Source organism: Episyrphus balteatus, chromosome 2 (assembly GCF_945859705.1).
Source record: "Episyrphus balteatus chromosome 2, idEpiBalt1.1, whole genome shotgun sequence".
NCBI lineage: Eukaryota > Metazoa > Arthropoda > Insecta > Diptera > Syrphidae > Episyrphus > Episyrphus balteatus.
The window spans coordinates 6,806,825-6,834,638 of record NC_079135.1 but is presented as its reverse complement, the minus strand read 5'-3'; the positions used below and the strand labels follow the sequence as shown (position 1 = coordinate 6,834,638).

The following is a 27,814-nucleotide window of genomic DNA, read 5'->3' as shown; positions in this document are numbered from 1 at the left end:
GTTTAATTCACCATGGCGAGAAATTCGAAGAATTTTTAGCTCAATATCAATTTGTATGCCACGACAGCTAAAAGAGTAAGGCTTATAGTGAGTAAGTAACAATAATTTGTTATTAATTTGCAACAGTGAAAGGGACCTAGAATTTACCCATGAATCCGAAAACCTATTAATCACAGATATGATAGTCTTGGAAGCTTTTTAAGGCGTTAGTATATGGTATTTGAATGCAGAACTCTGACATGATAGTCCATAGCTGTATAACCATTGCGCCACGGGGTAGGAACTGCTACAGCATACAAAAACAAAAGTTATATTCTTTACTTGATGAAGCCTAAGGGCCATTCCACTATAGACGATCTTTGGCATAATTTCAAATTTCAATACTTGTTATTTTGAAATTAAAAGATCAAAAGTGTTTGAAAATTCTCAGACTTTTTTGTTTTTGTACTTAGATATAAAAAGGTGGGGCCAATTTTGTTGCACCAGCGATCGCACTTTGAACCCTTCTTAGTGACGATTTACTTATTAAATTTAAATTTAAATTTAATAAGTTTATCAAATGTAACCTTTCAAGTTAAAGTTTAATTAAAATATCTTTGTATATGTTTGTAAATAAACTTCGAATGAGTATAAAAATGTTACACCCGCGATATTGGAATTGCCCCTAAGAACTTTTTTGACAGAACCAACTGTGTCAAGAGCAATTACAGATTTAACATTGAGCAAGTGGGTTGTTTCATATTTTGTCAAGTGTAGCTTCGGATTTTTATAATTACTGGGTTCTCAAGATGTGCCTACCATTTACCCTGAATTTCTTAATTTAAAATATGTCTACGTTTTGAGAATTTTAATAAGATTGTAAAATGTCAAATTAAAACAATTTATATTTATTAAAAAATCTGAATTCTTAATGTTTTCAAAATGGTCTCCCCTGATCTTAAAGATTTCTTTTTAAATTTAAAGCCACATTAATATGCAGAAATGTTTTAAAAATACAAAATTTATTTCAAAAAATGCTCATCTGAATGTGTGTAGTGAGTGCATGTGTCACTTTCCTCTGCTGTCTATTCACCAACGTCCAAGAATACAAAGTTATATATCCAGGATGAAAGCCCTTGAAACATCTGTACTGTAACTACAGTTGGTCACAATTTGTTCGTCCATTCAACTTTACTGGCCACTTCCGCAATGCTATCACTGAAGGGCGATACAATCATATCCTATTCCCCTTTCCTCCCTCTAATCCCACCTGATATAACTAAACTGTGTATATTTTAGCCATATAAAGGAACTCAATGTGGAACATAAAGTTCTATCTGCAACACACATCCATTATATGTCTTGTGTGTATCTTTTACCTTTTCAGGATTATAATCTATCTGTACCTGTGTGTCAAGTGAGTTTGGAATTCTTGCAGCATCCAATAGTTTTCATATTGATCCATCTCTGGACTTCTGGATATGAGGAGGAATGTGAATCTACTACCTATACAAATTGTGCAGTAGAAAGAAAGCCAACAAACCTTCTCACCTGGGTGTTTTTTCTATCTACAAATGTTTGAATTCCGAAAATACTTTAAGGCAAGACGACACGACCGACAAAGGACTGTCCTTCTGCTTTTCATGATGTTGGGTTTTTTGGTTCGGTTTATATAGTATCTCAGTTATAACTCAGTAGAATGGAGTTTTGTACCGGTAGTACACATAGGTATGGAAATTCTATAAGAGACACCTAAGGATATGCATTTCGGAGAAGATTTTTACCAGAATTGACCAAATTTGTGTGTGTCTTTTTCAGGCTCAGTGGCTCAGACAGCAGACTCCTGGAATCGAATTATGTATAAATGTGGGTATATCCAGTGGTTTCCGGTGTGGGTCAGTTTTGTGGTTATAACCGGATGAGGTTTATCCTGAAGTTTAGTTGGCTGCTACAGCTACTTTTTTTTTTTTGATACACTTGAAGATTTGAAACCTTTGAAAAATTGATATTTATATTTTTAAGTGGAGAAAATAAAAAAAAAATATTTTTTAACTAAATTGCTGAAAATTTAACTTTTCAAACACAATTCATCAAACTACAATAATTGCCATTCAAAGAATAATTTTTCGAATAACAATTCTTCGAATGATAATAATTCTTTGAAGAACATTTCTTTGCGTTTGGCAAAAAGATATTAAGTCATAAAATTGAATTCTTGGGTTTTTGATTGATTAAGAATTTCTTTTGTTTGTTTTCAAAAACATCAGTTTTAGACAACTCCTTTCCTTCATCAAAAGGAAATTTCTGAAAAACTATACCATTTCTGACTGAAAAAATTTTCGAGTGCCGGTTTTTCGAACACCAACTCTTGCAAAACCAATTCTTCGAATAGCACTAATTCTTCGATAAGAAATTATTTAAATTAAAAAGTATTAAAGCTTTTTTAAAACAATATAAGGAACAATAGTGAATGTCTAGAGCTAAGAATCGCTATTGCGATAGTTGCTTTCAATCAATCTGCTCTTCTACTGAGCAGAGAACAGTTACGATTGCTCTTCAATATAGCTGCTCACTGCTCAGTTCTCAGCCTTACAAAAATCCAATCTTATTTTACTTGTAAGTATTTATAATGATAAACATGAAGCAATCAAGTTAACTGGAAAAAACAGTAAAAATGTGCGATGCTGTTAAAAATTTCAATGCTTTTATTTGTAACCTGACTGCTCTTTTTCAGAAAATGTTCTCTGCTCTTTAAAATGTCACTACTTTTTTTGTGAGTATTCTTTTAGCTTTTAGCATATCTAATGCTTTGATATGTAGATGTAGATAAAAGTTTACTTTGATGATGACGAAACAGAGTGTAAAAACAGAGAGTAGTTAAATACCATTTTTTCAGTGCAGGCATTCAAGAAGGAGTTATTTCTTAAAAAAAAAATGAAGTGGTTACTTCTTTTTACCGACTTCCAAAAAGGAGGAGGTATTCAATTCGACAGCATATTGTTTATTTTTTTTAATTTACTGCGTTAACTGCTTTTAAAAGAGTGATTAAAAGGCAGCTGTTAATAGCTGCTCCTTTGTATGCTGCTCACTGCTTTCACTGCTCATTAAAAATCGCTATTTTGTGCACTCCTAGTTCATGTCTCAAACTTCCAAGAGTAAATATTTTTTAAAGCAATGGAATCAAAATGTGCATATTATATTCTTTAGTTTTTTTGTTCTATCAATGATATTGAAAAAAAGTTCATCCCAACTGAACGAACAACAAAATTTAATATATCCCAAATCTCAATACTAGACAACAGTTTTTGAATAGACCCTGAACAAAAAATAAAATTATTATTCGTCAGTCTCTTTCCAAATCCTTTTACATCTATAATAATGAAAGTCTGTATGCAATTCTTTATACTGACTAAAGGGCTTAGGAATTATTCAACAAAAATAAAAAAAACTGAATTCTCTCTCTTTGGAAAAAGAATGCGAAAATATTGACTATATACAAAAACACAAAAGGCGTCATAGCTTCCAGTTAGACGCGCAGACAGAATCACTAAAAGCAAAAATGCCACCCATGATCTCCCTGATTCCGTTCCAATCCCCAAAGCTTTATATCTAAACTCTCTTTTTCTTATTTCAAATGGCTGAGAATGCAAACCCCCCATTGTGGTCTATACTGACTATAGGTTGGTTTGGTATGATGGTAGAACTCTTGATGGTAACCTACGAACGTACTGTGTTCTGCTTCTGTTGCCTGCTGTTCATGTCCTGATAGAATGGTGGAATATTGTTGATGCTCTGCCTGCAATGTGGATCGATCGACTAGAGTCCTAGAGACTGATAGATAACAAAAGTCTTTTGCCTCAAACCCTATTTTTATAAAGCACATCAGGAGTTTTTATAGCTATGAAAAAGTCAAACCAAAAAAATTATAAAAAAAAACGCAATCGATAAAAGGCTTCCTCATTTTTCTTCTTTTCTTTTTATTTTTTTTTTGGTTGGCATTCGCATTTGTTTTCAATCCCACAGAGGGCGGTTTAATTTACCTTTATCAATAAATTTATTCAAAAAAAAAAAAAAGTTTGTTCTTATTTTTTATCCCACTTCTGATATCCATTGTAACAACTTTTGTTTTCTCTCTTTTGAAACAGGTGATGTCAGAAGAGTTTTTGGTTTGACTTAAATTAAAAAAATATAGACGCGTGCTCTACATAGCTTTGATAACCTTTTTTAACGGTTTTGAGGGACTAAGTTTGTTTTTTGGACTTTTTGTATTTTTGTTTTTTTTTTAATATTTTTGTTTTTTGTTTCATGAGGAAGTTGATTTTTGGAATCGAATGTTATTGATGGAATGTTATTGAGATACGTAGTACGGAGTTATAAAAGAGACTTTTTGTATTGGCTTGAAAAGTTAGAATAGATATTTCATTTGTGGATGGATATGAATAAAAGAGAAAGGTTTTTTTCTGTTTTTTTTTTTTTTTCTTTCCTTAACGAAGTGTGGGGGTATAAATACTTTTGGGTTAAATCAAAGCATCGTGGTGCTTAAAAACTAAAAAAGATTTAATATTGAAGAGCTCTTTGGTACAAAAGATTAATATTCATAGCAAAAGAAAATGAAAATATAGTGCGCTCGGGTTCACTATATTGCGGATTTTTTCAATCAGGTAGCAATTGATTGTAATAAATGACGATTGTAACGAAACTTTTTCTTAATATCAATTCTGCTATTTAAACCTCCAAGTGGCAATCGCATAGAAAAATATTGTCTTTTTAACTGAACTTGACTTGTTAACTTATAAAGGCGAGTTTTTTGTGAGGCTCGGGAAAATTTTAATGATTAAAACTCATTGGAAGACATATTTGGCGAATGAAGGTATGAAAAACCGTCTCCATGAAAATACATAAGCGACTTAACATTACTTAATGGGCTTGCTGGAACTCCTTCCAAGGTTATAAGAAGCATTAGGTACCCCAGAATAAGGTCATTAGTTGTTTTTATGAGGAAGAGGTTAAAAATCATGTAATTTCGACAGAATATTCGTGCGTGTGTCAAAAATTCCGATTTAGAGTTATCTATCAAAACGAAACTCCAAAAGTCCGATTAGTAAACCTGGAGTTAGTACTACCTGTAACGAAACATGTACGACTAACAATATTGCTTAAAAAGTAACGTTTCGTTACTCATTAGTGGATACCTGCATCAACGTAACTAATACATAATACATGTACCATGTTCTATTTACTTATTTTACAACAAGATATAACCCAAATTTTTGTTTGAAGTATTTTCAAATCACGGTAACATTGTGGTCTAACTAGGTAACGCAATTTTTTTTTTCGTACAAAATATTGCTGTTCAATATAGCAACAGTCTTATGATATTAAGAGGAATTTTTCATGATATGTTGTTCAGTAGTAAATAAATAAAAAAAATTCTCTATTGAGATGAATAAACTCATAGCTACCCTGCGTAACCATGTGAAAAATAATAAAAGTTACTATAATTTCATTCAATGTACCTACCTAATTTTATTCGATGTGTTGTTACACCTTACAAAAATCGTAGCCATTGGTCAGCGAGAATAAGCTAGATAAATTAGTAGTTTCAAAGTTCCTCAAAGAGCAGTGAGTGTTTATTGCGTTATCACTAAATTACCGCATTTGTAAAAGTTGCAGATGTTTTTATGCTGACAGTTTTTTATAGTGACATCATTTTTTGATTTTTTTTTCAATTGAGTTCACTATTACGATGGATATAATTAGATATTTACAATTGCGTTAGATTCTAGATTAGATCTAATATTTTTATTATTAAATTCAACAAAGGAGAATGGGCATATTGGACGTTTGGCGGTCAGTCATGAAATTGGTATCAAATGAAAGAACTATAACGTAGGAAAATTTTTTACTATGGCCGTTTCGTTGTATTGCATTTGGAATGGAAGATATGGCAATATTAGTGTTGTTAATGCATCGAGCAATATGCGAAGGGCAAATTGAATTACTATCTTAATTAAATTATGAAATATGATTTTATGTCATTTTTTCTATGATTTCAAACCTCAATCTTGAATATCCGACCAATGGAACTCAAAATATAAGCTTTTTAAGCCAACCACTTCAAGATTTTGTTTTTGAGTTTTCAAAAGGAAAAAACAAACAAAAAATTGAAAAAAAAATCTTAAAAAAGACTCGAAATTGATGTTTTAAAAAGCCAATATTTTGGGTTCTATTGGTTGGATATCCAAGATAAAGGTCTTCAGGCTCAGGGAAAATGACAGATTATCATATCTTGCACTTAAAATACACGTTCCATTTTAAACATTGAGACAATTTGCATTAACTTTTACATGCAAAAATGCATTTTATCCGTTTGTGAAGAACGTTAGAAGGATAAAGCTTCTGCACAATGTATGTAAGACTTAACTACATCAAAAAATAACAATATCGTTCTTGGCCGCGGTACGTCCAAGTTCCATACAAAATTGCCCATTCTCCTTTGGAGTGTTAGTAGAAATATCATTTATTTATTAGAAATTGAACAATAGCTTTATAATTCAATTAAAAGGTTAATAACTTTTTATTATTAAATAGTTAAAGTGACCTCAACTCCATATGCGTTTCGCCCAGGTATGACAGTGGGCTCATCAGTTAGATGCTGTCATACCCTTACTAAGACGCAAAATTTTGGTCCATGAATACAGACACTTATAAAAATCACAACCTGAATAGACTGTGAATTTTAATATTTTAGGGGAACATGGTTACATTCTTGCACCTAAAAACAATAGCTTTATATGCCACTCAATCAATATATAAAGGAGTTGCGGTAAAATGGAATGGAACCTGGACACAAAGCTATAGATAATACATACATTTTTCGATGTCTTATGAAAATTGTATTTGGTTCCATTGTTACCTAATATAATAATAAAAAAAAAAAAATTGTCCTTTGGTACTAATTGCTCCATACGAGCCAATTTATAACGATAAGTAAAAGCGTCTACCCCTAAAATTAACTAATTTTTAACTTTCTTTTAAGAAAAGTAGAAGTAAGTTTTTGGTAACGCAATGATATAAACAATTAACCCTTTCGAACCCAAGCTATGAAAATCAATATTAAAAAATGTTTTTTTTTTAGTATTATCGTATCAAAAACATCACAACTAAGAAATATGAATAGCAAAAAGTTATTTTCCAAAATAATAAATAGCAAAACTAATGTGTTATGACCACCAAAAAAAGTCGGACAATTGAGAAAATAACTTTTTATAGAACAATAATATATGCTACTTCTTTTAAGCCAAAAAGCAAAACACTTTCTGGATTAACTTTTTTTATATCTTTTTTTCAAAATTATGACCATATAAAAAAAAAAAAATTTTGAAAAAAAAAAGAAAAAATGTGAAATTCAGTTCCCTTTTCGATAAAAAAAAAAATTGACTAAATTTTTGTAATAATCCAGTAACTAGGCATCATTATCTTTCAATTAAGCCATCGAAACCTAAAAAAAATATTTAATGAAATATTTTTTACGAATTTTTAAAAATATGTTACATGAGAGTAACGCTGGGTCCGAAAGGGTTAAGAATATTTAATTAAAATTAATGTTTCTGTGATTTAAGGAAGACTTACGTTGTTACTATAGTTTAAAATTGCCATATTAGAAAGCATAGTTATACAATTTTATAAATAAAACTGAAATTTTTAGTAAAGTAACGCAATTGTTGAGTTTTTTGACGGTTTTGTGTATAAGATGTAATAAATATGATTAAAAAACATCCCTTCAAATATCATCCTTTAATCATTAACCATTTATTTTTAAGAAAAACATATAGCAACTTAAATTATAGTTTATGAAATATCCATACATACGTCCCCAAACAGACGAAAAGATTAGGAAGTTCATAATTTTTCGTCCGTTATCATCGCAATGTCACGTTTGATTGTTATCTCAAGTTTAATATTTTTTCATACATGTCAAAAAAATTCCCCTTAAAGTGTCATAATAATAAAGTCAATAGTTTTTGTGTTTCATTTTTTATTGTTTCTTTCTATTATCCTTATCATTCTGATAATTCTTTTTTTGCCATATTTTATACACTTCAATATCTTTGTTTACTTGATAAATTATAATCACCAAAATGACACTTACACCCATCACTTGGCTGTCGCATAATAAATAATAAATACAATACACTAACCACTCGTAGACAAAAAAATACACACACAAGAAAGTCCTTAAACTTTTTTTCTATGGAGCCACAATAATGTTTACTGATATACCTGTCAAAAGTCAAATATAGTTTAGGCGCGTTTAGAAATAAATTACGTCGTTCGGTTGTTTGGTTCGGTTTTATAAGCATTATAAACTTTATCACCTCACACACGTTTTGACAGTTTACCACTTGAGTTAGCCCCATATAAGTATCCTTGTTTATCAGGAAAACAAAACAAACAAAAAATGAACCCTTTTTCGATATAAGTAATAATAATAAATATCGATTAATAAGTTTATCAGAAGTTGAATACCCCATCCATGTTGTATACACCTTCATGTATTTGATTTTTACCTCTTTTGTTAGGGACAGATTACATCAGCCTTATGTAGACATATAAATTATTTATAGACCTTTTCCTTCTTCCCCTTTGACCCTGATTCTAGACATCAATAGGTGTTTTATGATTGACTTTATCACACGACCAAAGTGGTGGGGCTAAAAGGGATACTGACATCAGACTGTTTATACACATAGACCTTGATTGACATTAAAATTGAAGCCTCTTTAATTTGATTTCTGTTGAATATTTATATTTTTGTATTTTTTCAGAGGTTGGCACAATTAAATGTGAAAAAAATTACGAAATCTGCGAAGGATGTGGACAAAAAATTCAGGATCGATATTTGATGAATGTTGGCGACTCGAATTGGCATGAACATTGTCTGGCGTGTTGCTATTGTGGGACACAACTCAGTCATACGTGCTATGTGAGAAATTCAAAGCTGTATTGTAAAATGGACTATGATAGGTGAGTTCGATGGAAAGTTTGAATTCAAAAGGGTTTTTTTTTAACTGTCAAAAATGTTTGGACGGAAAAAAGAAGAATGTTCTGGGAAAAAAAGAATAGAAATGATGTCCCTGAACTTCAAAAAAGAGTAATTTCTTGCTTCTTTAAGGTTACTTTATATGAACCGGATGACATAAGGATTGATATCAATATATATCAGTGAAAATAGTTTTTGAAAGATTAAAATTGTTAACAAAAAATGGATGATAGATAAATTTAGGATCAATTGTGTAGATAAGAGGAAAAATCGATAGGGTTTGTAACGATTTCTGGCAAAAGTACCTACCTCTTTTATCGAAGAAAATGTATAGAGTTTAATAGATAATTAAAAGTTTAGAACTTTTATTGGATTATTTTTGTACATAATTATAAAATGTTTGCATTGAAAAATATTGAGAAAAATGTTAAAAACAATTTTTTTGGTTTTTTTTTAACAAAAATAGTTGAATTTTTATAAAATTTTATGAAAGTATTCGATTTTAAATTTAAAATAAATATTGACGTCAGAAACAATAATTTTTGGCCGCACTTCCCAATCAATTTCATATACAGCACACACAGCTGTTTGTTGAGGTACCTTCATAGTACCCAGATTTTATATATATGCACTCCTTTCCGGAACTCTGGTGCTTTATAATTATAATTCTGTGACCACAACCAATAACCGCTTAAGTCGAAAAAGAAAACAAAATTAAGTTTTACTATAATGCTCCGCATTTTTTAATTTACCTCAAAAACAACTCAATCTTTTATTAACTCGATGTAGATGGCTTTAATCTATCGTTTTTTATAGTTAAAATAGTAAAAATATGTAGACTTTGAATTGGAAAGCATCATAAGACCACTGAAAATTTTTTGTCTTAACTCACTTAAGCGGTTATTGGTTGTGGCCACAGAATTATTAATTAAAAATACTTAATTATTTATATCTCGTTTTTTTTCGAAGAATAATTGGTATGCCTTCTCAAGCCATATTAAGACTTAGGTATATAAAATGTTTACTCTTGAAATACCTAATCTAGACATTGAACTGTAATCTGTAATTATTTATAGTTTCAGTTTATTATAATGATATTTCTTGCTTTTTCGTTTTTATTATATTTAATGAAGTATTTTCTTTCTTTCTTCTTTAAAATGAAACAAGACATTTCTGAAAGTGATTACTCATCATAAAAAACTGTCTAGGCAGAGCCGGTTTTAGGGGGGGGGGCAGCCTGGGCCGTCGCCCAGGGGCGCAAGAATTGAGGGGCGCCGCAGGCGCCCCGAACTTTTACAAAAGTTATATAAATAACGAAGTCTTTCCAATCGATGTTTTATTTTTTTTTACATTCACAAAGGCGCCCCAATTTTTTTCTATTTTACATTTTCAACGGCGCTCGTATTGTTTGTCCTAAACTTTTTGAAGAATGAAGGCGCCCCCCAATTTTGGGTTAATTTATTTGGCTTCCGGAAGGACAATGGTGTCCAAAATCTTCGTTCATCTTTGAAGAACAAGGCGCCCCAATTTCTTTTGAAAGACTAAAGCAATCCTAATATTCCTCCTACCAATTTAATTTTTGCAAAGGTGCCCCTATAATAATGAATAAGGAAAGAGAAGGGGACGGACAGAATCCCGAAATTAAAAATCCAGAAAGCCCAAAATCCAGAAAACCCTAAATTCCGAAAACCCAAAAACACAAAATCCCGAAAACCCACAATCCCAAAATCCCGAAATCCCGAAAACCCAAAATCCAGAAATGCCAAAAATTGACAGCTTCTCCATTTCTCATAAAAACTACGTTTGTGTGTGAGAATAAAAAAATAGGTCTGTTCGTTGTTCCTCCTTCCAGGGCACTGTAAGTCATTTCAATTAACTGTGAAAAAAATCAGAGTTTCTCGGGTTTTCATTTTACATCGAACACCTCAGAGCTTTAGTTTCATCAGCGAACATCGAACACAGAGGAAATAACTTTGGTTGAAAAAGGAGCTACAAAAAACGCTTGACAACGAATTCGGAGCGACCCAGAGTGCCCTAGAGTTCACAACGAACAAACCTTATACTTATAAAGGTATGTTGTTTTTGATTGGCCGTCCGGAAGCGCCTGCAATCATTAAGAAGCGTGCTGCAAGTTTTTTATTCTCCTAGTGAAAAAACAATAACAAAATATTTGATTTTTCACCAAAACAGATATTAAATTTTAGAATTGGGTGGAAGCGATTCAAAGTTTTTTATTGGATTTCAGAATGAGTGAATCATTGAGTGATTCCAATCGAAAACGACATTAATGTACCTAATGTTGAAAAAGTTTTTGAAAAAATATTGTTCAAATAAAACCAACTGTACCTAATCTTTAAACAAAAAAGTCAGAGATAAAGGTAGTCTTGTCAATTGAGCCTAAATGACATGAATAATTAATTTTTTTTTTTAAGTTAACCTTTTTAAATTAATACACTGCACATTTTTAATAAATGCATTAACAAGTATATGAGAGGTAAGACATAATCTGCTATTGCTTTTTTTCGTGATTTTAAAAAATTGTTTTTAGATGACTTTTTTTTTAGAGGCGCCACTTGCAATCTTGCCCAGGGGCGCCGGTAGTGCTTAAACCGGCACTGTGTCTAGGTATCTAATAAAATTGCAAATATTTTTATAATTTATATATATAATAATTTTTGTTTTTAAAAAGGCCTAATTCCAAAGGTTGCACAGTGGGTCACCTCCCATACAAAGTGCGGTCAAAAATATAATGACCATTTTTTTTTTAATTAAACACCTGTATTATCATTTTATATGATTTATTATTGCAAAAAAATGCATCAAGTCAGTTTTTTAAAATTTTGGTTATTTTCAAGAAAAATAAAAAAAGGTAAAAAAAATTTTTTTTTTGAAAATATAAAAAAAATGGTTAATGCCGGAAATGGACCTGCCTGTCAGTCGAGCACTTTACCCTTACCCTCTAGTTCAGTCTTTTATAAAAATAATAGTGCCAAAAAGGAATTTTTTTAGTTTTACGTTGTAATTTTTTTTTCTCCGTGTATCGTCATTTAAACTCGTATTACTCGAAAAGGGGAAAAAAGGGGAAAAAACGGCGCTATTATTTCGAAAGGTAGGACGGTATTCTTCATTTGAGAACTTAAATTGTAGAGGGCACTAGAAGGCAAACCAACTTAATCTCTAATTTAATGAAAATTGAGCTAAATAAAAATGGTTAAAATTGCTTCACTAACGAGCCCCATTACAATTAGCCTTAATGTTATTTAACAATATAATTTATGTTTTTAGAAAGTATTAAACTTCTCGTTTAATATCCATAACAATTTAATACTGTTCACAATTTTTAACACCCGCTATCACTATCGCAAGTTCACACCTTATAACTGCAGCGATAAGAAAACTGTACATTTTTTTATATACCGACTTTGAATGGCTATTAAGAAATGAAAAAAGGGGTAACCGTCAATTTTTTTTTTGGTTTTGGTTCGATGGGAGATTGTAGAACGTTGTTTAATCATTGGATTTTAAAAAATTGACATTTACTTTTTTTATTTTTGACCTATGGCGGGACCCACTGTGGGTTGCATTAAAAACTACGATAAAATTTTTAACCGTGTAATATTCTTGGTAAATCGAATAAATTGAACGAATATTTAGAGCGAATATCGAAAAAAATGTTTATGGAACACCCTTATTTACATCTTAGAAATCATATATGAACATTTCACTGTATAGGGTAGAGTTGCCCATTTGCGGCCTGTTCTTACATATAAATGAACAGTATAAGAGCAAAATTTTGAAATAAAGCCTACGAAATCACTAGTTATAACGATTTTTCAAAAGGTGGCCGGAAACTGGAGACGGTCGCAAATAGGTAACTCTACCCTACTTAAAAAAAAGTTTGGCAGACTTAAGACTTTAGAAAGTATCTAACACTGTGAATATCACTTGAATCTGTTTCAGAAACAAATGTTCCTAAAATAATTTAAAATTAAATTGTCCAACCCCTTAAAGTTTCAGTTGACTCTTTTTACAATTCAGCTTAAAAAAAAATTTGTTCAATCAATTTGTTAAAGAAGTTATATTTTAAAAATATAATCTTCTTAGAAAGTACATGTTGATGGATATTTTTAGAATGTCAAATAATAAACAAAATTGAAAAAAATTACGTAATAATACTCGTCCTGAATAAAAGTGAAATTCTTGTTTTTCGGACTTTTTGTCTGATTTTTTGATTCTTCACATACCTATATCTTCTTTGCGACTTCATCGTTTTTTTTTTTTTTGCACAATTATATCTAAAATAATCCTTTGTAATATTGCATTCCAAGATATTATTAAAAATATATTCTTGCATCACAAAAAAAAACATTTTTGTACGTATCCATTTTTACGTTTATTATTTTTTTTTCTAAATTTTTTTTTCTAATTTTCTAAAATTCGTCAACACGTTTATATGCAAAATAATGTTGCATGATACAAATTTTCATTTTTTTTTTTTTACTTTTTTTTAGAAAACTTTTAACAACTTTTCGATGACAATTTTAGTAATTTTGAGCCACTTTTTGATAACATCAAAAACAGTCCTATAAAGCTTTAAAATTTTATTACTTACTTTTTAAAAGATTTCATTTTTAAAGGTTTTTATAGGAAAAAATGATATATTCGACATTTAAACTTGAATATTTTTACCAATTTTCAGCTCAAGCTAAAAAAAATTAAATACATATTGCAGAAAACCTTTACGATTATAAATGCTGTCCTTAAACAGGCCATTTCAAAATATCATTTCATAACTCTAAAAGACCTACAAACTGTCCATGTTCATAGTACCATTTATTATTTTTTTTATATGTAAAGTTCTTCAGTCTTTCTATAATCTTGCAAAGCTTGCTAAAAAAATTTCATTTCCTTAGTCCTTAGACTTTCCAAACAAAAACCCAGTAAACAGCAAACACTCTATTTATGGAATCTCATCACAAACCTCTCAAAGCTTCATTTTAAATAAAAATTAATAAAAATATGATCCGACTCTTTAAGAGGAATACAAAAAAAAGCAAAAAAAAAAAAGATGATGAATAAAAAAAAAATCTAACAAAGCAATTCATTCATAGTGAAAATATCCTTGCAGTGATGTGCACTGATTCCTTTGAGCGTCATCCACCAGCATCACGATTAGATTCGCTTCATCACCGAACGTTTAAATTATTCCACTATCTCATCTCCCATGGACCAGCCTGAATTCATTCAATTCTACCTAATTTTGACTAAAAAGTCTCTCCCTTTCTTTTTTATTGTATTTATATGTAGGATATAGGTATAGCATAGAAAAAAAATATGATAGGTAAAGAAAATGGGCGACGAAAAAGAATCCTTTCTCAAGAGATGAAGAAAATCCAAATATTAATACAAAAAAAAAAAAAAAAATAAGCGACGACAGCAAAAAAAATGAAAGCAACAATATTAAACTGAGGCAAAATGGTGGAAAAGTATAAAAGAAGAAGAAAATATCCCTAAAGGATTTTGATATGTACAAGGAAATTGACTTAAGGGTGGAGTTTTTTTTGCCTCATTCAGCTTTTTCCAGAGAAGGACAAAGCTATGCTTTAACATTGCTTGCTCATTGTCCCCTTGTCAAACATTTCTTCTTATTTTTCTTTTTTTTTGTTGTTGTTCGTCCTTTTCAAAGGCTTCCTTGTGTGTTATGTGGAGAAAAATAATAAAAATGTTCTTCTAAGGATTCAAACTTTTGTCTTAAAGTGGTTTCTAAATTTGTATTTCCTTTTTTTCTAGAATTTTCGGTGTAAAATGCACCGGCTGCTGCCATCCAATCCTGCCTCACGACATGGTTATGCGACCACAAAATTACATCTTCCACCTATCGTGCTTTGTGTGTTACGTTTGTCGACAACCCTTACAGAAAGGCGAACAGTTTCTACTGCGAGAAGGACAACTCTTCTGTTATCGCCACGATTTGGAAAAGGAACTCTACCTGGCGCAACATTGTGGCGATGAAGATGACATTCTGAGACCTCGAGATGGCCGAAGAGGTCCCAAAAGACCCAGAACCATTTTAACATCACAGCAAAGAAAACAATTCAAAGCCTCCTTCGATCAATCGCCCAAACCATGTCGCAAAGTTCGCGAAGCCTTAGCCAAAGACACAGGACTGTCAGTGCGAGTGGTGCAGGTGTGGTTTCAAAATCAGCGGGCGAAAATGAAGAAAATCCAACGAAAATCGAAACAAGATGGCGATAAAAATTCATCCGACAAAGATAAGGACGATAAGAGTGTGAAACAGGAGTCCTCAGGAAGTGAAAATGGCTACCTGGGATCCTTCTCAACACAACCGCTAAATCCTAACCTGCCTTATTCACCAGATGGTGAGTTTTTATTATTCTATTAAATTTTCTGTATCAATTTTTTAATTTATATAGATGGTTTATTTTTAGATTATCCAGCGAATTCAAATGACAGCTTCTGCAGTTCTGACATCTCACTAGATGGCAGTAATTTCGATCATTTAGATGACGATGGTGATTCGCTGTCATTACAAAATCTAGAATTGCAAACACCTGGAACGCAAATTCGAAATTCAAATGGTACATCGTCAACGCATCATGATTCCCTGGGGAGTCTTAATTCGCATAATATAATTAATCCAATTGATAAGTTGTATCTTATGCAAAATTCATATTTTAATTCTGAACAATGAAAATAAAGAAAAACAATTAAATTTTGTATAAATTATGAACAATTCAAACAATAGTGCCATAAAAATGAAAAAAAAAAAACAAACAAAAATGTAAACTTATGTTAATTATTTAAAAGCAATGCTATAGAATTTATTATATTATTAACGACTTTTTGGGCCAAGAAAAATACGAATTTATTAGGTTAGAGGAAGATAGTTTGTCGGACACAAATTAATGATGGCCCAGTTTTTAATATTTATTTATTTTTTGTTCGTTCGAAATGTCATCTGTGTTAAATATTCATTTAATTTTTTTAAATTTATCTAAAATTAATCTATACTTTTTTTTACATTCAAACATTTTTTTTTGTAAATAAATTTTTGTTATTAATTTTATTTTTGTAAATTTTTTTATTTAATTTTAGTGTGATAAGAATTTAACACCAATTAATGCAATTAATTTCAATATTTTGTACATAATAAAGGGAAAATTTGTTTTTAAGAAAATATTTATAATAAAATCAAAAATTTGAAAAAAATCAAAAATAATAAATTTTAAATAAAAAAATATTGTAAAATATAGAAACCATTGTGTAAATAAGAACATTTTAAACAAATAACATGCCAATTATTTGATTTTTATTTCAAGTTATTTTTGTTTTCTTTTTTAAATAACTTAACACGGCGTTCAATGAGAATGAAAGTCGCGAAAAATTGTGTAAAGAAAGGAATCTTATTTTGGATAAAATAACCAAAAGACTTCACAACTTTCGTTTTAATTTATTTCTGATTGCATAATTCCGTAAACTACTACACATACACATAAAATATTACACATACGCCCGAGTGACTTTTCAAAAATTTCCCTGGAAACGTTAATAAAAAAACAAATAATTACTTTCGAAAGTTAATATTAATTTATTATTATCATGCTATTTTAATTTTTTTTTTCTAAAAATGCAATTCAGCAATATACCTAAATCAAATTGCATTTTGGAGCTCAATTTTATAGTTCTTATGTTATAATTGTATGTTTTCTCAAACTTTCTGAACGCGTTTGAAAATGTATTAACCATCCAGTTCCATCGAAATCATGAGCAGCAACAGAAACAATCGATATTCGATTACTCTCCGAAACGTAAGCTGCAGCCAAATCCTGAGAATAAAAATTGATTTAAATTATTTTCAAAATAACCTTTATAACAAACCCATTACTTGTTCACAATAATGTTTTGAAATGCGTTCCGTTCCGTTGCTTGAAATTTCGATTATATTCAAATAATCTGCCTTACAAACTGATCCCATATTAAATTCTAATTAAAAAAAAATACATTACAGACCAAAAAAAAACACCCTGTTTAAACAATTTACCATAGAAAGACAATTCTATTCGATTTGGTGAAGTTGTTAGCAAATTCCATCGACACACACTAGAATTTTTGTATTCTTGATAATTGGGACTCATTATGTATCCACTTGGCATTTCCAAATTTCCACCACAACCCAATAATGTTGCCTTAGGACTTGCGTAGTAAAATATCTGCAATTCAATACCGCTGGAAGCCTTAAGGTCTAAATGGATTTGAGCAGTTGACGTATAGATCTTTCTACCTCTATTAGTTTCCATAAAATCTTCATAAATTTGACGATTTGTTTTTTTATCAATGACCTTGAGGAAAAAACAAAATTTTTAGAATAGACTCCTACTAGTTTTTTTTTTTGTAACATACTCGAATAAAGTCTTCGGAGGAATTTGAACCACTTAAATAGAATAAGCCGGGAATATACAAATTTACAATATAGTTTTCTGGTAGTAAAATGTCATTTTGACAGCCAGAATCATTAGTAATAACTCCACTGATCAAACCAGATGTGTGAGTATATGTTCGATTGCAAACTGTAAAGATTAAGATAATTTTTTAAAATGGGACAAATTAAAATCTTTTCTTCATTGACAGTCATAAAAACCTATAACTTTGACGTTTATAATGTTTGAATCTGTCAATTTTGAGAAAGTTATGCTGTCACTTTTGACAGATCGGGGAATATCCCCATTGAACCAATTCCAAATTGACACTACTTACGATTTATTGTTCTTGCTGTCATTTTAAATCCAGTAGACTCAACTTTTTCATCGCTATGAAATGTTATCTCAGCCTCAGCGACAAATTGAGGACGCTCAACTTTGATGACATATGGTGGAATAACACCACAAAGCTCACTAATTAAATGTTGTGGATACGATTGCTGTTAAAATTATAAAAATAAGTTATCTTTGTTCTACTGTTATTTAAGTATATTAAGGCTCCTTTCACACTAGTTCCATTCCGATGAGTTCAAACCAAAATCAAATAAATCAAGTGTGAAACGAACCCAAAAGTAATTACCTTTGTACTTTTTATGAGAACATAATCCAAGCATCTGCCAGTTACATCGGATTTATTTTGAAGGCTAAAATCGGTCAATTTAAGCTCAAAATCAAACTTTGAAGTAATTTTCAAATAGCAATGAGTGTTGGGTAGATATAAACCATTTGATCCTAGCAAAGCGTGAATTGTAATGCTCTGCAAATACAAATTATTAATTTTACACAAACTTTTGACACTTTGAGGTGGTGGTTACACTTACATTTGCGTCAACCCCCAAATAAATTTGGCTTTGATTGCCACAATCTGCTAGAACTAGGCGAAGATTTACTTTGAATAGATGAATTCCCGGCTGTTCGAAGTTTGTTCTAATCACAACATCTTCAAAGGAAGATTTAAGCTTCGGCTTGACGTCTCCTACCCAACAGTATCTTCCCAAAACTAAACTGTCAGCTTTTAAGCTGTCAACTATTTCTACATTCTCACAGCTTTTTTCACACACTGCACCACATGATTGATTATGCTTACTTATATTTAACTCCTTTAATTCAATTTCAATTCTAAAACCAGGTGGCGCCATTGCACGAATATTACAACTCATAACTTCGCCACTGACAACTGTCAAATTTCTATCAATATCAACTGGCGAATTGGCTTCTGTCAGCGTAATTCGCTCGTCACATGCTTTGCTAAACATTATCTGAGCTGAAAATCCATCTCTTGTTATGGATGAGTCAGAAATTGCTGCCAAAACTGCTGAATTGCTTTCAATATGGAAACTTGGTGGGTCAATTGTAATATTGCCACAAAGTTTCGCCTCAAGATTGTCAATGTTCATTTGGGAACCTTTGTAAATTGAAACATAATCCTGTGTGCAATAAAAATTTTGATCCAAAATCAAGTACTTGAAGTGAATCACAATATTATGACCCACTGGAGCCGTTATATTCCATATGCAATTCATGTTATTGGCATAACCATCACCTGCTTCGTTCCTCATACTTGATATCCACATGGGTCTTCTAACTTCGCCGCCACAACTGTCCAAGAAGAATTCCATTTCATAGTCTCCTATTTCCAATATCGCTTCATAGTTTATCAAAATAGACTCCTTGGCTCTTAATTCGCTTAGAGCATTTTTTATGCAATATGGTCCCATTTCATTTTTAGACCTGTTCGAGGAGCGTATCTCAGCGCTCAGATGAGCCAAATTACAGCGGCTCCTGTGGTCAATGACAAATTTTGTAAATTGCACTTGTATGTACTTATCAGGATCGGTGTTCTGGAGGAGATATTCACAAGACATATTCTGTCTGGTATCGCTCCATCCAGTTGGGTATTTAATAACTTGATGCTCATTCGTGACATTAAATACTGCATAGCAGGTTTTTTTGATGGACAAATTAAACCCATCACCAGTATTCGCTTCGTCACTCTGGAAGACCAACTGAAGTCTCGATGAAGTCGTATTTATTGAAGATGGTAGATTCCTACCACAATACCTTGGCATCGATACCCAATCGTTGTTTTCAAACTTTCTTATCTCTAGAAAGTCCTTGGTACAATTTTGACTTTCTTCAATGAAGAAACGTCCACTAAATTTAATTTGCAAGTAGTAGCCTTCACTCGCTTGCACATCCCAAACACACTTGAGATTGTTCTTGTAGTCAGTCGCAGTGAAAGACAAAGATTCCGTAGATGATACTTCAAAATTAAGCTTTTCGCTGCATTTTGAAGTTCGCTCAAAAACTATTCGCATTTGACTGTTGGGGTTGTATGATTTTGTATGATAGAGAACATAAATATGCAGCGAATTCAGACGAACTGTGTTGAACGTTTGGCCTTGACAAAGTTTGGCAATTTCTAAATTTTCATTTGAACGTCCGGCATGAACTGTTACAAATTCGTCTTTGCAAGGCAGCACAAAACTGAAATTCGCCGTTAAATCGTGGCCATTTTTATTCGTGGTTATATAGAATTGCCAGGCACAATTAAGACTGCCATATTCTGCTGTTAAGTTTGGCATTGTTATCTCGAACCTTTGACCTAAACGATATTCACCTCCACATGGAATTTTCTTATAATAAACTTCGAGTTCCTTAATCCGAACTACATCATTCTGGAGAATGTTTATAGAGCCACGTTTAGGTGAAATAGCCAAGACACTGTTGGTGAGGTTTTTGCTAAAAAAACGAATCGATTCGTAAGTTCGTTCATCTTTGAAATACATCGCATATGCTGAGCGCCGATGAATTTCAACATTCAGGCGAGAAATATTGAAAGACATCGTTTGGGCGCCATTTAATTTAAAATAAAAAGAACAATAAAAAGTCGATGTGGAACCTAATTTCGCAACCGAAAAAGAGCCACTGTCTTCTGTAATATCATCGGGACAGTTTGACTCTTCTATTGATGAATACTCAAACTTCACGCGTCGCAAACTCGCTGTGTAAGCTCCCAAAATTTTAACAAACATTTTATTGTCCGAAGAACTTATCGACGTGGATGTTGTTATGTTGTTCAAATTAACCATTGTGATGCGTGAGAGCATAAAGACATCATTGGAAAAGGTTGCCGTAAAGCTTGAGAAAATGAAAAGATATAATAAAAATAATATGGGTAATCTTATAGCAAATCTTTAAACAAATAATTACTTTTTAGTTAAATCAGACTCTTGAACTCCTCCATCGAAATCAATCACATCCAACTTAACCCGCTTGCCCTTGGGAACTGTTATCCGCCACCGGCATATTACTGACATTGCTTTTCGCCTTGGTGTCATGCTGCTTAATGTCAGGACACCATGGTCACCCGAAGCATCCTTGTAGCATTCATTAAATAAGCGATCATATTTTATTTTGAATCCGCGGAACTTTGAATTCGCCTTAAAACTGTAAAATCGAATTAGCACTTCGTTGATGTGAATTTTAATATCTGTCGGTGTAGTTGTATTGCCATAAATAACTGCCAATTCATTTTCAACTCTTTGCAAATCACCTTCGACAATTTGGTAGATTCTTATCTGATCGGAGCTATTCAAATTCGCTGCATCGAATGGCAGATCAATGTCAATGAATGCTAAATTGAAACTAAAAGTTGAGGAGACTTTTATGACATATTCGCATATTGAATTCGCCGGATATCCACCCGGGGCTGGATAATTCGCCGATGTTATAAAATCATTGTATTGGGTAAATGTTCCACCACATGTCGATAAGGAAACGTTAGCTTTGAAACCATTGCGTGGTTCTGCGATGTCGGTAAGGTAGCGCATGCGAAGAATATTATCTGACGATCGAATTTTTCCTGGTTTGAAGCAATATTTGCCTAAACTTCTTGCTATTTCTGTTGCTCCATCACGGAACTCAATAAATTCCTTTGAACATTGTCGCATGTTCATGTTGAAATTGCCAACAAACTCAACTTGAACTGTCTCACCAGGTGGCGCTATTATTATCCAAATACACTCTGTGTGTGGATCGGGAACGTTCGGGTAGTTGGGTGAGCTTATTAACTCGGAGGGTGAGTATGATGTCAGGCGTACTTCGCCATTACACTGGCTGTACTCACGATAAGTTAAATTCCACATAGGTGTTTCATATAAGTAAAAGGAACTGCTCGGTTTGAGGGTGTACCTTACCGTAGCCCGATTTGAGTTCGTAGTTATTGTACCATTGATATCTTTATTCGAACAAATTCTTCCTGGAGGAAGAATAGGCGCTCCATCATTTACGCCATCGCGTATTAGAGCATAATTCTCACATTGATCAGATGAATGTTGACTCATGTTCTTGGGGAAATTGAATGTAAATTGAATTTTTCTACCTGTGCCAACTTCAATGTGCCAAGTACAATTTTGTAAGTACCATTCATTGTCAGGACTCACAATATCTGTGTCAAGTATTCTTCCAATTGAATTTGTCAAATTACCACCACAAGTTGTGAACACTTTCGACGTAAAACCAGTTGCATTTAGTGACGAATCGGTTGTAAGTTGTAATTTAAGATATGGAGTTCCATGGATGATAGCTATTGGATTAGGTCCTTTTGAAGGGCTGTCACATATTTTAAGTTCTTCATGCCAACTCAGTAAATCATTTGAGCTGAATACTTTCAAATAATCAGCTTGACAATTGTCAACTTTATCTAAACGAACATCATAAAGTTTAGCTACAACATGTCTTGTTGGATGATCTGGCTTGATAAGCCATTGACATTGTAAATTATTTTCATAGCCAGTTGGATAGCCTGGTGATGAAATTGTCACTGTACTTCTATACGAGATTTGTAGAGTTTCATTGCAGGTATTAATTGGTAGATTTTGTGTTATTACATCTTTGGATATTGCTTTCCATTCAATGATGAATTGATCGAGCATTTGATTATCTGTCATGAAATAAATGACATTCATACTCGATGTTACCTGCCACGGTGACAGTTGGATTTCAATTGGTAAAGCAGTATTGTCAAAACCATCAAATAACTATAGATTGAGAAAAATATAAAAACAAATGTCATAACATTGGAATACTTTAAAAGTTGGAAAAGTTATTAGAGGTACAGTTTGATAACTGTCATGTCACGGAAGTGGTTCTAGTACCTACATTATTAACGACTTTCAATGGTACGATTTTTCTAAGAAAACAGAAGCAAATGTACTAGTAAATGTACTAGATCATCTATTCATAATCCACTTCCAAAGGAACAGGGCCATTGTGCGCAGCTATAATTGTTTGTATAACAGTTAAGCTTGTATAACAGACGCAGATGCACTGTGGCCGGAGTCCGAGTCACTTTCGAAATAAACTTGACATTTGACTTTATAAACTTCAACAATGACACAATATGTCAGAAAGCAGTTTAGTTAATGTTATAACCCATTTCATCCCGGAGCGGTCACAGATTGAAACATAATGTGATCGCGGAACAAGTACAATTCCCGAGAAGAAATTCACTGCGTCTTCTCTTCAATAATAGGCATTTCTATATATAGAACGAAATGCATATATTGACACTTGTACATTAGGATGTATACCAGTATAACATTATAACAGTCTTATATTTGCCTTTCTATTTATATAGAAAGAAAGCCATTGTGTGGTTAACGGACAAAAAAAGGGGACAACAATGCATGAATATCCTTACTATCAACGATTAAGTAAGGGTATTTATTTTCTTACCTGCAAGCCACCATTGTATTCTTTAAAAGTTAACGAAATAAGATAATCTCTCGGTACTGTTATCCTCCATTGGAATGGTTCTCTTTCAGATCTTATTGACACAATCGACGGTGATTCAATTTTCCCTTTAAATCCACTGACTTCGTTCAATTGTGCTGCAGAGAAATTTGTAAATTAAAATAAAAGTTATTACACAAGTTAAAAGAAGTGTTATAGGATCTTACAATTTGTCCAAGATAGTCTAAATCCTAATCCAGTGCTGCCTTCGGCACTTCGGAATTTTATCCAAATTCTTTCGAATCCTCGAAAACTATCCGTCGGTAAAACATTAGAACAAAATACACACAGCAATCTTCCAGTGATTGATGTTTCACGAATCTCTAAATAGTCTTGATTACAATTCTCTGAATTGGTTATGTTCATTTGATCAAATGTCAATTCTAAATAATTTCCCGATGGTGCATTTAGGATCCAAATACATTCCACATTCGATGGATATGATTCTGGATAAAATGGAGATGCCAATGAACCACGCAATGAAGTTAAGTCACCTCCACAAGCAGTTCCAGTGCGAGTATATTTTGCAGTGTATGACATATGTTGAGAATAAAAATCAATCATCGAGGAGGTGGTTAGGGTCAAATCAGGTGGATGTGCTTCACAGATGTGGGTATAATCTCTGTCTGATATTTTAATCTAAGAATGGGGCGAAGAGGAACGAGAGAGGAAAGTTTTTCAGATTTGTATGTAATTGAGTGGATCTAATGTTTACCATTAAACCACGATTTTCTGCACATTTTTCTGGGTATAGTCCATCACAGTGACATTGAACGTTAGAAAAGGATACTGTGACTCGAGATTCTGCAAACGGAGTTGTTTTGTTAGGTAAGGTTGAGTTGTGGTGTTGTGTGATTTTTCTTTGTTTTTTTGTTTTGTGTTGTGTTGTGTTGTGATGTTTTGTGTGTTGTGTTGCAATGCTCTGTGGTATCGTTTTTGGCTTGGTTAGTTTTCTAGTCTTACTTACCTTCTGGAACTGAAATCCACCAAGAACAATACCCATCCTCTTCTCTTGCTCTGAAGGTTCCCTCTTCCTTGACTAAAAGACCGCCACACTTAACCTAAATTATTAAAAAAAAATTAATCATCCATATACATTAACAATATAGGACCTCATCAATCAAACCTTTTTATACTTGAATATAAAACCTTTGCCAGGTGGCTTATTTGCTGAATTAAATATCACATTCATAATGCCCTTAAAAGTGTGGTATAATGATCGACGTATACCATCATTACAAAATCGGCCTAAAAGCACCCTTTCCTCGTCGCGTTTTAAACCATCGTAAACATCAAGTAATCCATTTGCACATTCGTTTCCATTAGTTTGATGAGCTTCTAGAGATTCAAAGGAAAGTTTAAACCTTTCACTTCCCAGGGTTACCATCCATTCGCAATATGTATTTGATGAATAGTTGTTTGGATAGTTCGGTGAATATAATTCACCGGCTTGGTTGTGAATTACACCACCACATTCTGTTTAAATATAAAACAAGAACCTTAAGTTTATGAACCTTGAGATTTAAAATCATGTGAACATACTTCCTTGTGTTCTTCGGAAAGATGCCTTCATATACTTTCTTGATCGAACAGAATTCGAGTAAAATCGAACGTACATTGTGCTTCCTTGTGATGTTATTGTTGATACTTCCGTTTGAATGCCACACGTTTTGAGTAGATTTTTTGGATCGTTTTTTTCGCTTTTAACCTAAAAAAAAACCGTTTTTTGAAAATCAGGGCCTAGAACCCAATAACTTACAATCAATCCATTAGTTGAACAATTTATATCACCACCTTCGATATGAACTTCCGTTACATATAAGACAATTTGCCATCCAGCCGGAGCTTCTATAAACCACTCACAATCGACATTAACATTATAAGGATAGTTTGGAGTTTCAAAATCATCCCAATGACTGTTCTTGTATCCACCACATCCGTTCCGTTTGTACTCTAATCGAAAGCCATTTCCATTATTGTGTGAATCCGTTGTAAACCTGACCACTAATTTATTCCCATCCGAAGTTAAAAGCCCCGCCGGATCTCGACAGATTTTGTGACTTTGTAAAACATCTTCCCCTTTCATATCGATAACTTCGAATTTATCATACCGGCACTGTAGATCCAGAGCTTCAAGCTCGAAATGTGAAAAAGTCAATGAAATGGTCTCAGCCTTACGACCTTCAATTGTCCACTCACATTTAAGAGAGTCAGGATAGTTGCTTGGGAAATTTGGTGACTCAATAACACCTTCAACTGAATTTAAGGTTTGTTGGCAATTGGTTTGATATTCGAGATAAAATTGTTGATCTTCAGCTGCTCCGTCATCTGGCAGAACATATCGAATAAAAATCACATTTTTACTTGAGCTTAGACTAATGTCTCCATCGGAGGAGCAATTGATTGATAATTTCTTGGACAAACTGTCAGGACCGTCATAAATAGTTAGAACATCGTTTGAGCATAAATTTGCAGTTGGCCCGATTTTCGTAATTCGAACATCGATTGAAGAACCTTTGCTAATTGTGATCTTCCAATCACATTGAACAGGTCCACGACTTAGTTCTGGATAATGTGGTGAAGCTATTGATCCTGTATGAGAAGTAAGTGATCCTCCACAACCTGTCGAGGTCTGTTGAAAGGTAATATCGAAACCGGGGTAGTTAAGTGAGGAATCCGAATGAAAATGTAGATAAAGATGATTGGTAAACGAGGGAATATGCGGTGGAATTTCAGTACCGCAGAATTTTCCAATCAATGGAGACGCCTCTGTCATGCCATTTCTACAAGAAACGAAAAAACAATTTAGTAGAATTCTATATAATTTCTCCAAAACTCACCTTATTTCTAAATAATCATGACAAAATTCTTTGTAATTTGTTTCGAGGGAGAAATTTCTTGGAATTAGTTCAATTTTATTACCCAAGGGGGCGTGTATGACCCAAATACAGTCTGTGGATTCGAAATATTCATCTGGCCAGCCAGGTGATTGAATTGATCCCGAAAGCAAACTATAATTTCCTCCACAACCTTGAAAAGATTTGAAAATACATATTTTTATGAACATTCAATAAAAAAAACTAAGACCCCTTAAGACTTCTAAAAGTGAAAAATTGCTAAAACTGCTGGGAATGTTAAAATTGATAAAAACACTTTAAGATATAATGAAGAATTTAAGATTGAGAAATATTCGTTGTTTTTTAAACTCGGAACTCAGAGGTCTCACGACTTTGATCAAGAAAAAGAAGCAGGCATTGATCAATTAAATCTTGACCACAAAGATGGTGTAAGAGAAACACCTTTAAGCAAAATATGACTGCTTGGCAGAAATTGAGACCTCTTTCATGCTTCACTCTCCATTGATTTAAATACTTATAAATTAAATAGTTTTGTGAAAAAAAAAACTTTTAGAAAAATTGAGACTCTTGAAAATATGTTGCCCTTTCTTATAAATAAATGGTCCCGTACAAAAACGATTATGAGGTATGACTTTATACAAACAAAATCAAGAAAACAAGATTCTTAAAATTCATCTGCTAGGTTTTGAGACCTCTAAGAATCTCATTAACTCGAGATTTTTATATTATACAAATGGATAAGATTTTGTATTAAGAAGAAAGAAGACTTCGCAACTGATAAGTAAATATAAAACCTAAAAATCACGTATACTGATATTAAGACCCCCTGAGCACTTTTTTATCAACCTGAAAATTATTGTGCTAAAAGAACATAGATTTGCTTGGTGTACGGGGCGTACACTCACATACGGGGCGTAAGAAAATGCCACGAAGCTTAATATGAATCTTAAAATCCGACGGTTTAAAATTAAGACCCCTTTCTAATATTCTTATTATATTTTAAGTAATATTTTGCATTCATTTAAGATAAAATTTTCATTTTAAATACTAACTTGATGATCTTGGAGTAAATGTGTAGTTTGCTCTAATTCCATATGTCACAGCATTTCCAATAGATGGCGGTACTAGTTTTAGAAAAACTGTAGCTATATTTGACGGCAAGATTGTTACAATCCTTTTTTCATCACCACAATGGCTGAAACAAACAAAATAAAATAAGGTTTCTCTTGAAAGTACTTAACTCACCTTTCAACCAAACGTCCATCATTACTTCCAGTTCGGTTGAGGAAAATCTTCAAATCAACTTCACCTGAAGCGCATTTAGTTCCACTTCGACGGTATGTAAGATCCAATGAAATAACATTTGAATCAGGTGCTTCTAAGATCCACTCACAATACGAGTTGGTGGGGCTTGAAGGATTCAAAAGTTCAAAACTGCCTACAGCTTCTCGAAGTACACCACCGCAACCAATTTGCTCAAAATTATATTCTGCTGATATGCCCCTACGTTTCTGGGGATTAGTATTCGAATGGAAGCCCAAGTCAAGGTAGTTACTTGGAGCAATGACATGCATCTGTCCACCTTTACAGTGACGTTGAGGTGGTCCGTTTAGTGAATAATATATCTAACAAGGTAAAAC

At 32.5% G+C, this 27,814-nt stretch overlaps 2 protein-coding genes across 4 annotated transcripts in view; one reads left to right on the top strand and one right to left on the bottom strand.

Moving 5' to 3' along the window:
* Window positions 1-15,804, top strand: part of LOC129909004 (LIM homeobox transcription factor 1-beta) — a 58,378-nt gene extending 42,574 nt beyond the window's left edge. For 2 of the 3 annotated variants that reach the window (XM_055985915.1, XM_055985914.1), the window contains exons 2-4: window positions 8,808-9,006; window positions 14,813-15,402; window positions 15,457-15,804. In XM_055985915.1, the coding sequence (XP_055841890.1) occupies window positions 8,808-9,006; window positions 14,813-15,402; window positions 15,457-15,734 (1,067 nt within the window). In that variant the 3' untranslated portion in view covers window positions 15,735-15,804. The remainder of the gene's footprint in view (window positions 1-8,807; window positions 9,007-14,812; window positions 15,403-15,456) is intronic. The other variant, XM_055985916.1, reaches the window with a different exon arrangement.
* A 1,316-nt stretch (window positions 15,805-17,120) lies between these two features.
* Window positions 17,121-27,814, bottom strand: part of LOC129912728 (cubilin homolog) — a 32,769-nt gene continuing 22,075 nt past the window's right edge. Inside the window, exons 8-24 of the mRNA XM_055991099.1 lie at window positions 27,420-27,799; window positions 27,227-27,369; window positions 26,157-26,346; window positions 25,076-26,099; window positions 24,859-25,024; window positions 24,443-24,792; window positions 24,284-24,377; window positions 24,032-24,120; window positions 23,484-23,955; window positions 23,260-23,414; window positions 20,734-22,562; window positions 18,342-20,661; window positions 18,101-18,277; window positions 17,798-17,960; window positions 17,444-17,610; window positions 17,190-17,382; window positions 17,121-17,143 (exon numbers count right to left, since the gene is read on the bottom strand). Of these exons, the coding sequence (XP_055847074.1) occupies window positions 17,121-17,143; window positions 17,190-17,382; window positions 17,444-17,610; window positions 17,798-17,960; window positions 18,101-18,277; window positions 18,342-20,661; window positions 20,734-22,562; window positions 23,260-23,414; window positions 23,484-23,955; window positions 24,032-24,120; window positions 24,284-24,377; window positions 24,443-24,792; window positions 24,859-25,024; window positions 25,076-26,099; window positions 26,157-26,346; window positions 27,227-27,369; window positions 27,420-27,799 (7,935 nt within the window). The remainder of the gene's footprint in view (window positions 17,144-17,189; window positions 17,383-17,443; window positions 17,611-17,797; window positions 17,961-18,100; window positions 18,278-18,341; window positions 20,662-20,733; window positions 22,563-23,259; window positions 23,415-23,483; window positions 23,956-24,031; window positions 24,121-24,283; window positions 24,378-24,442; window positions 24,793-24,858; window positions 25,025-25,075; window positions 26,100-26,156; window positions 26,347-27,226; window positions 27,370-27,419; window positions 27,800-27,814) is intronic.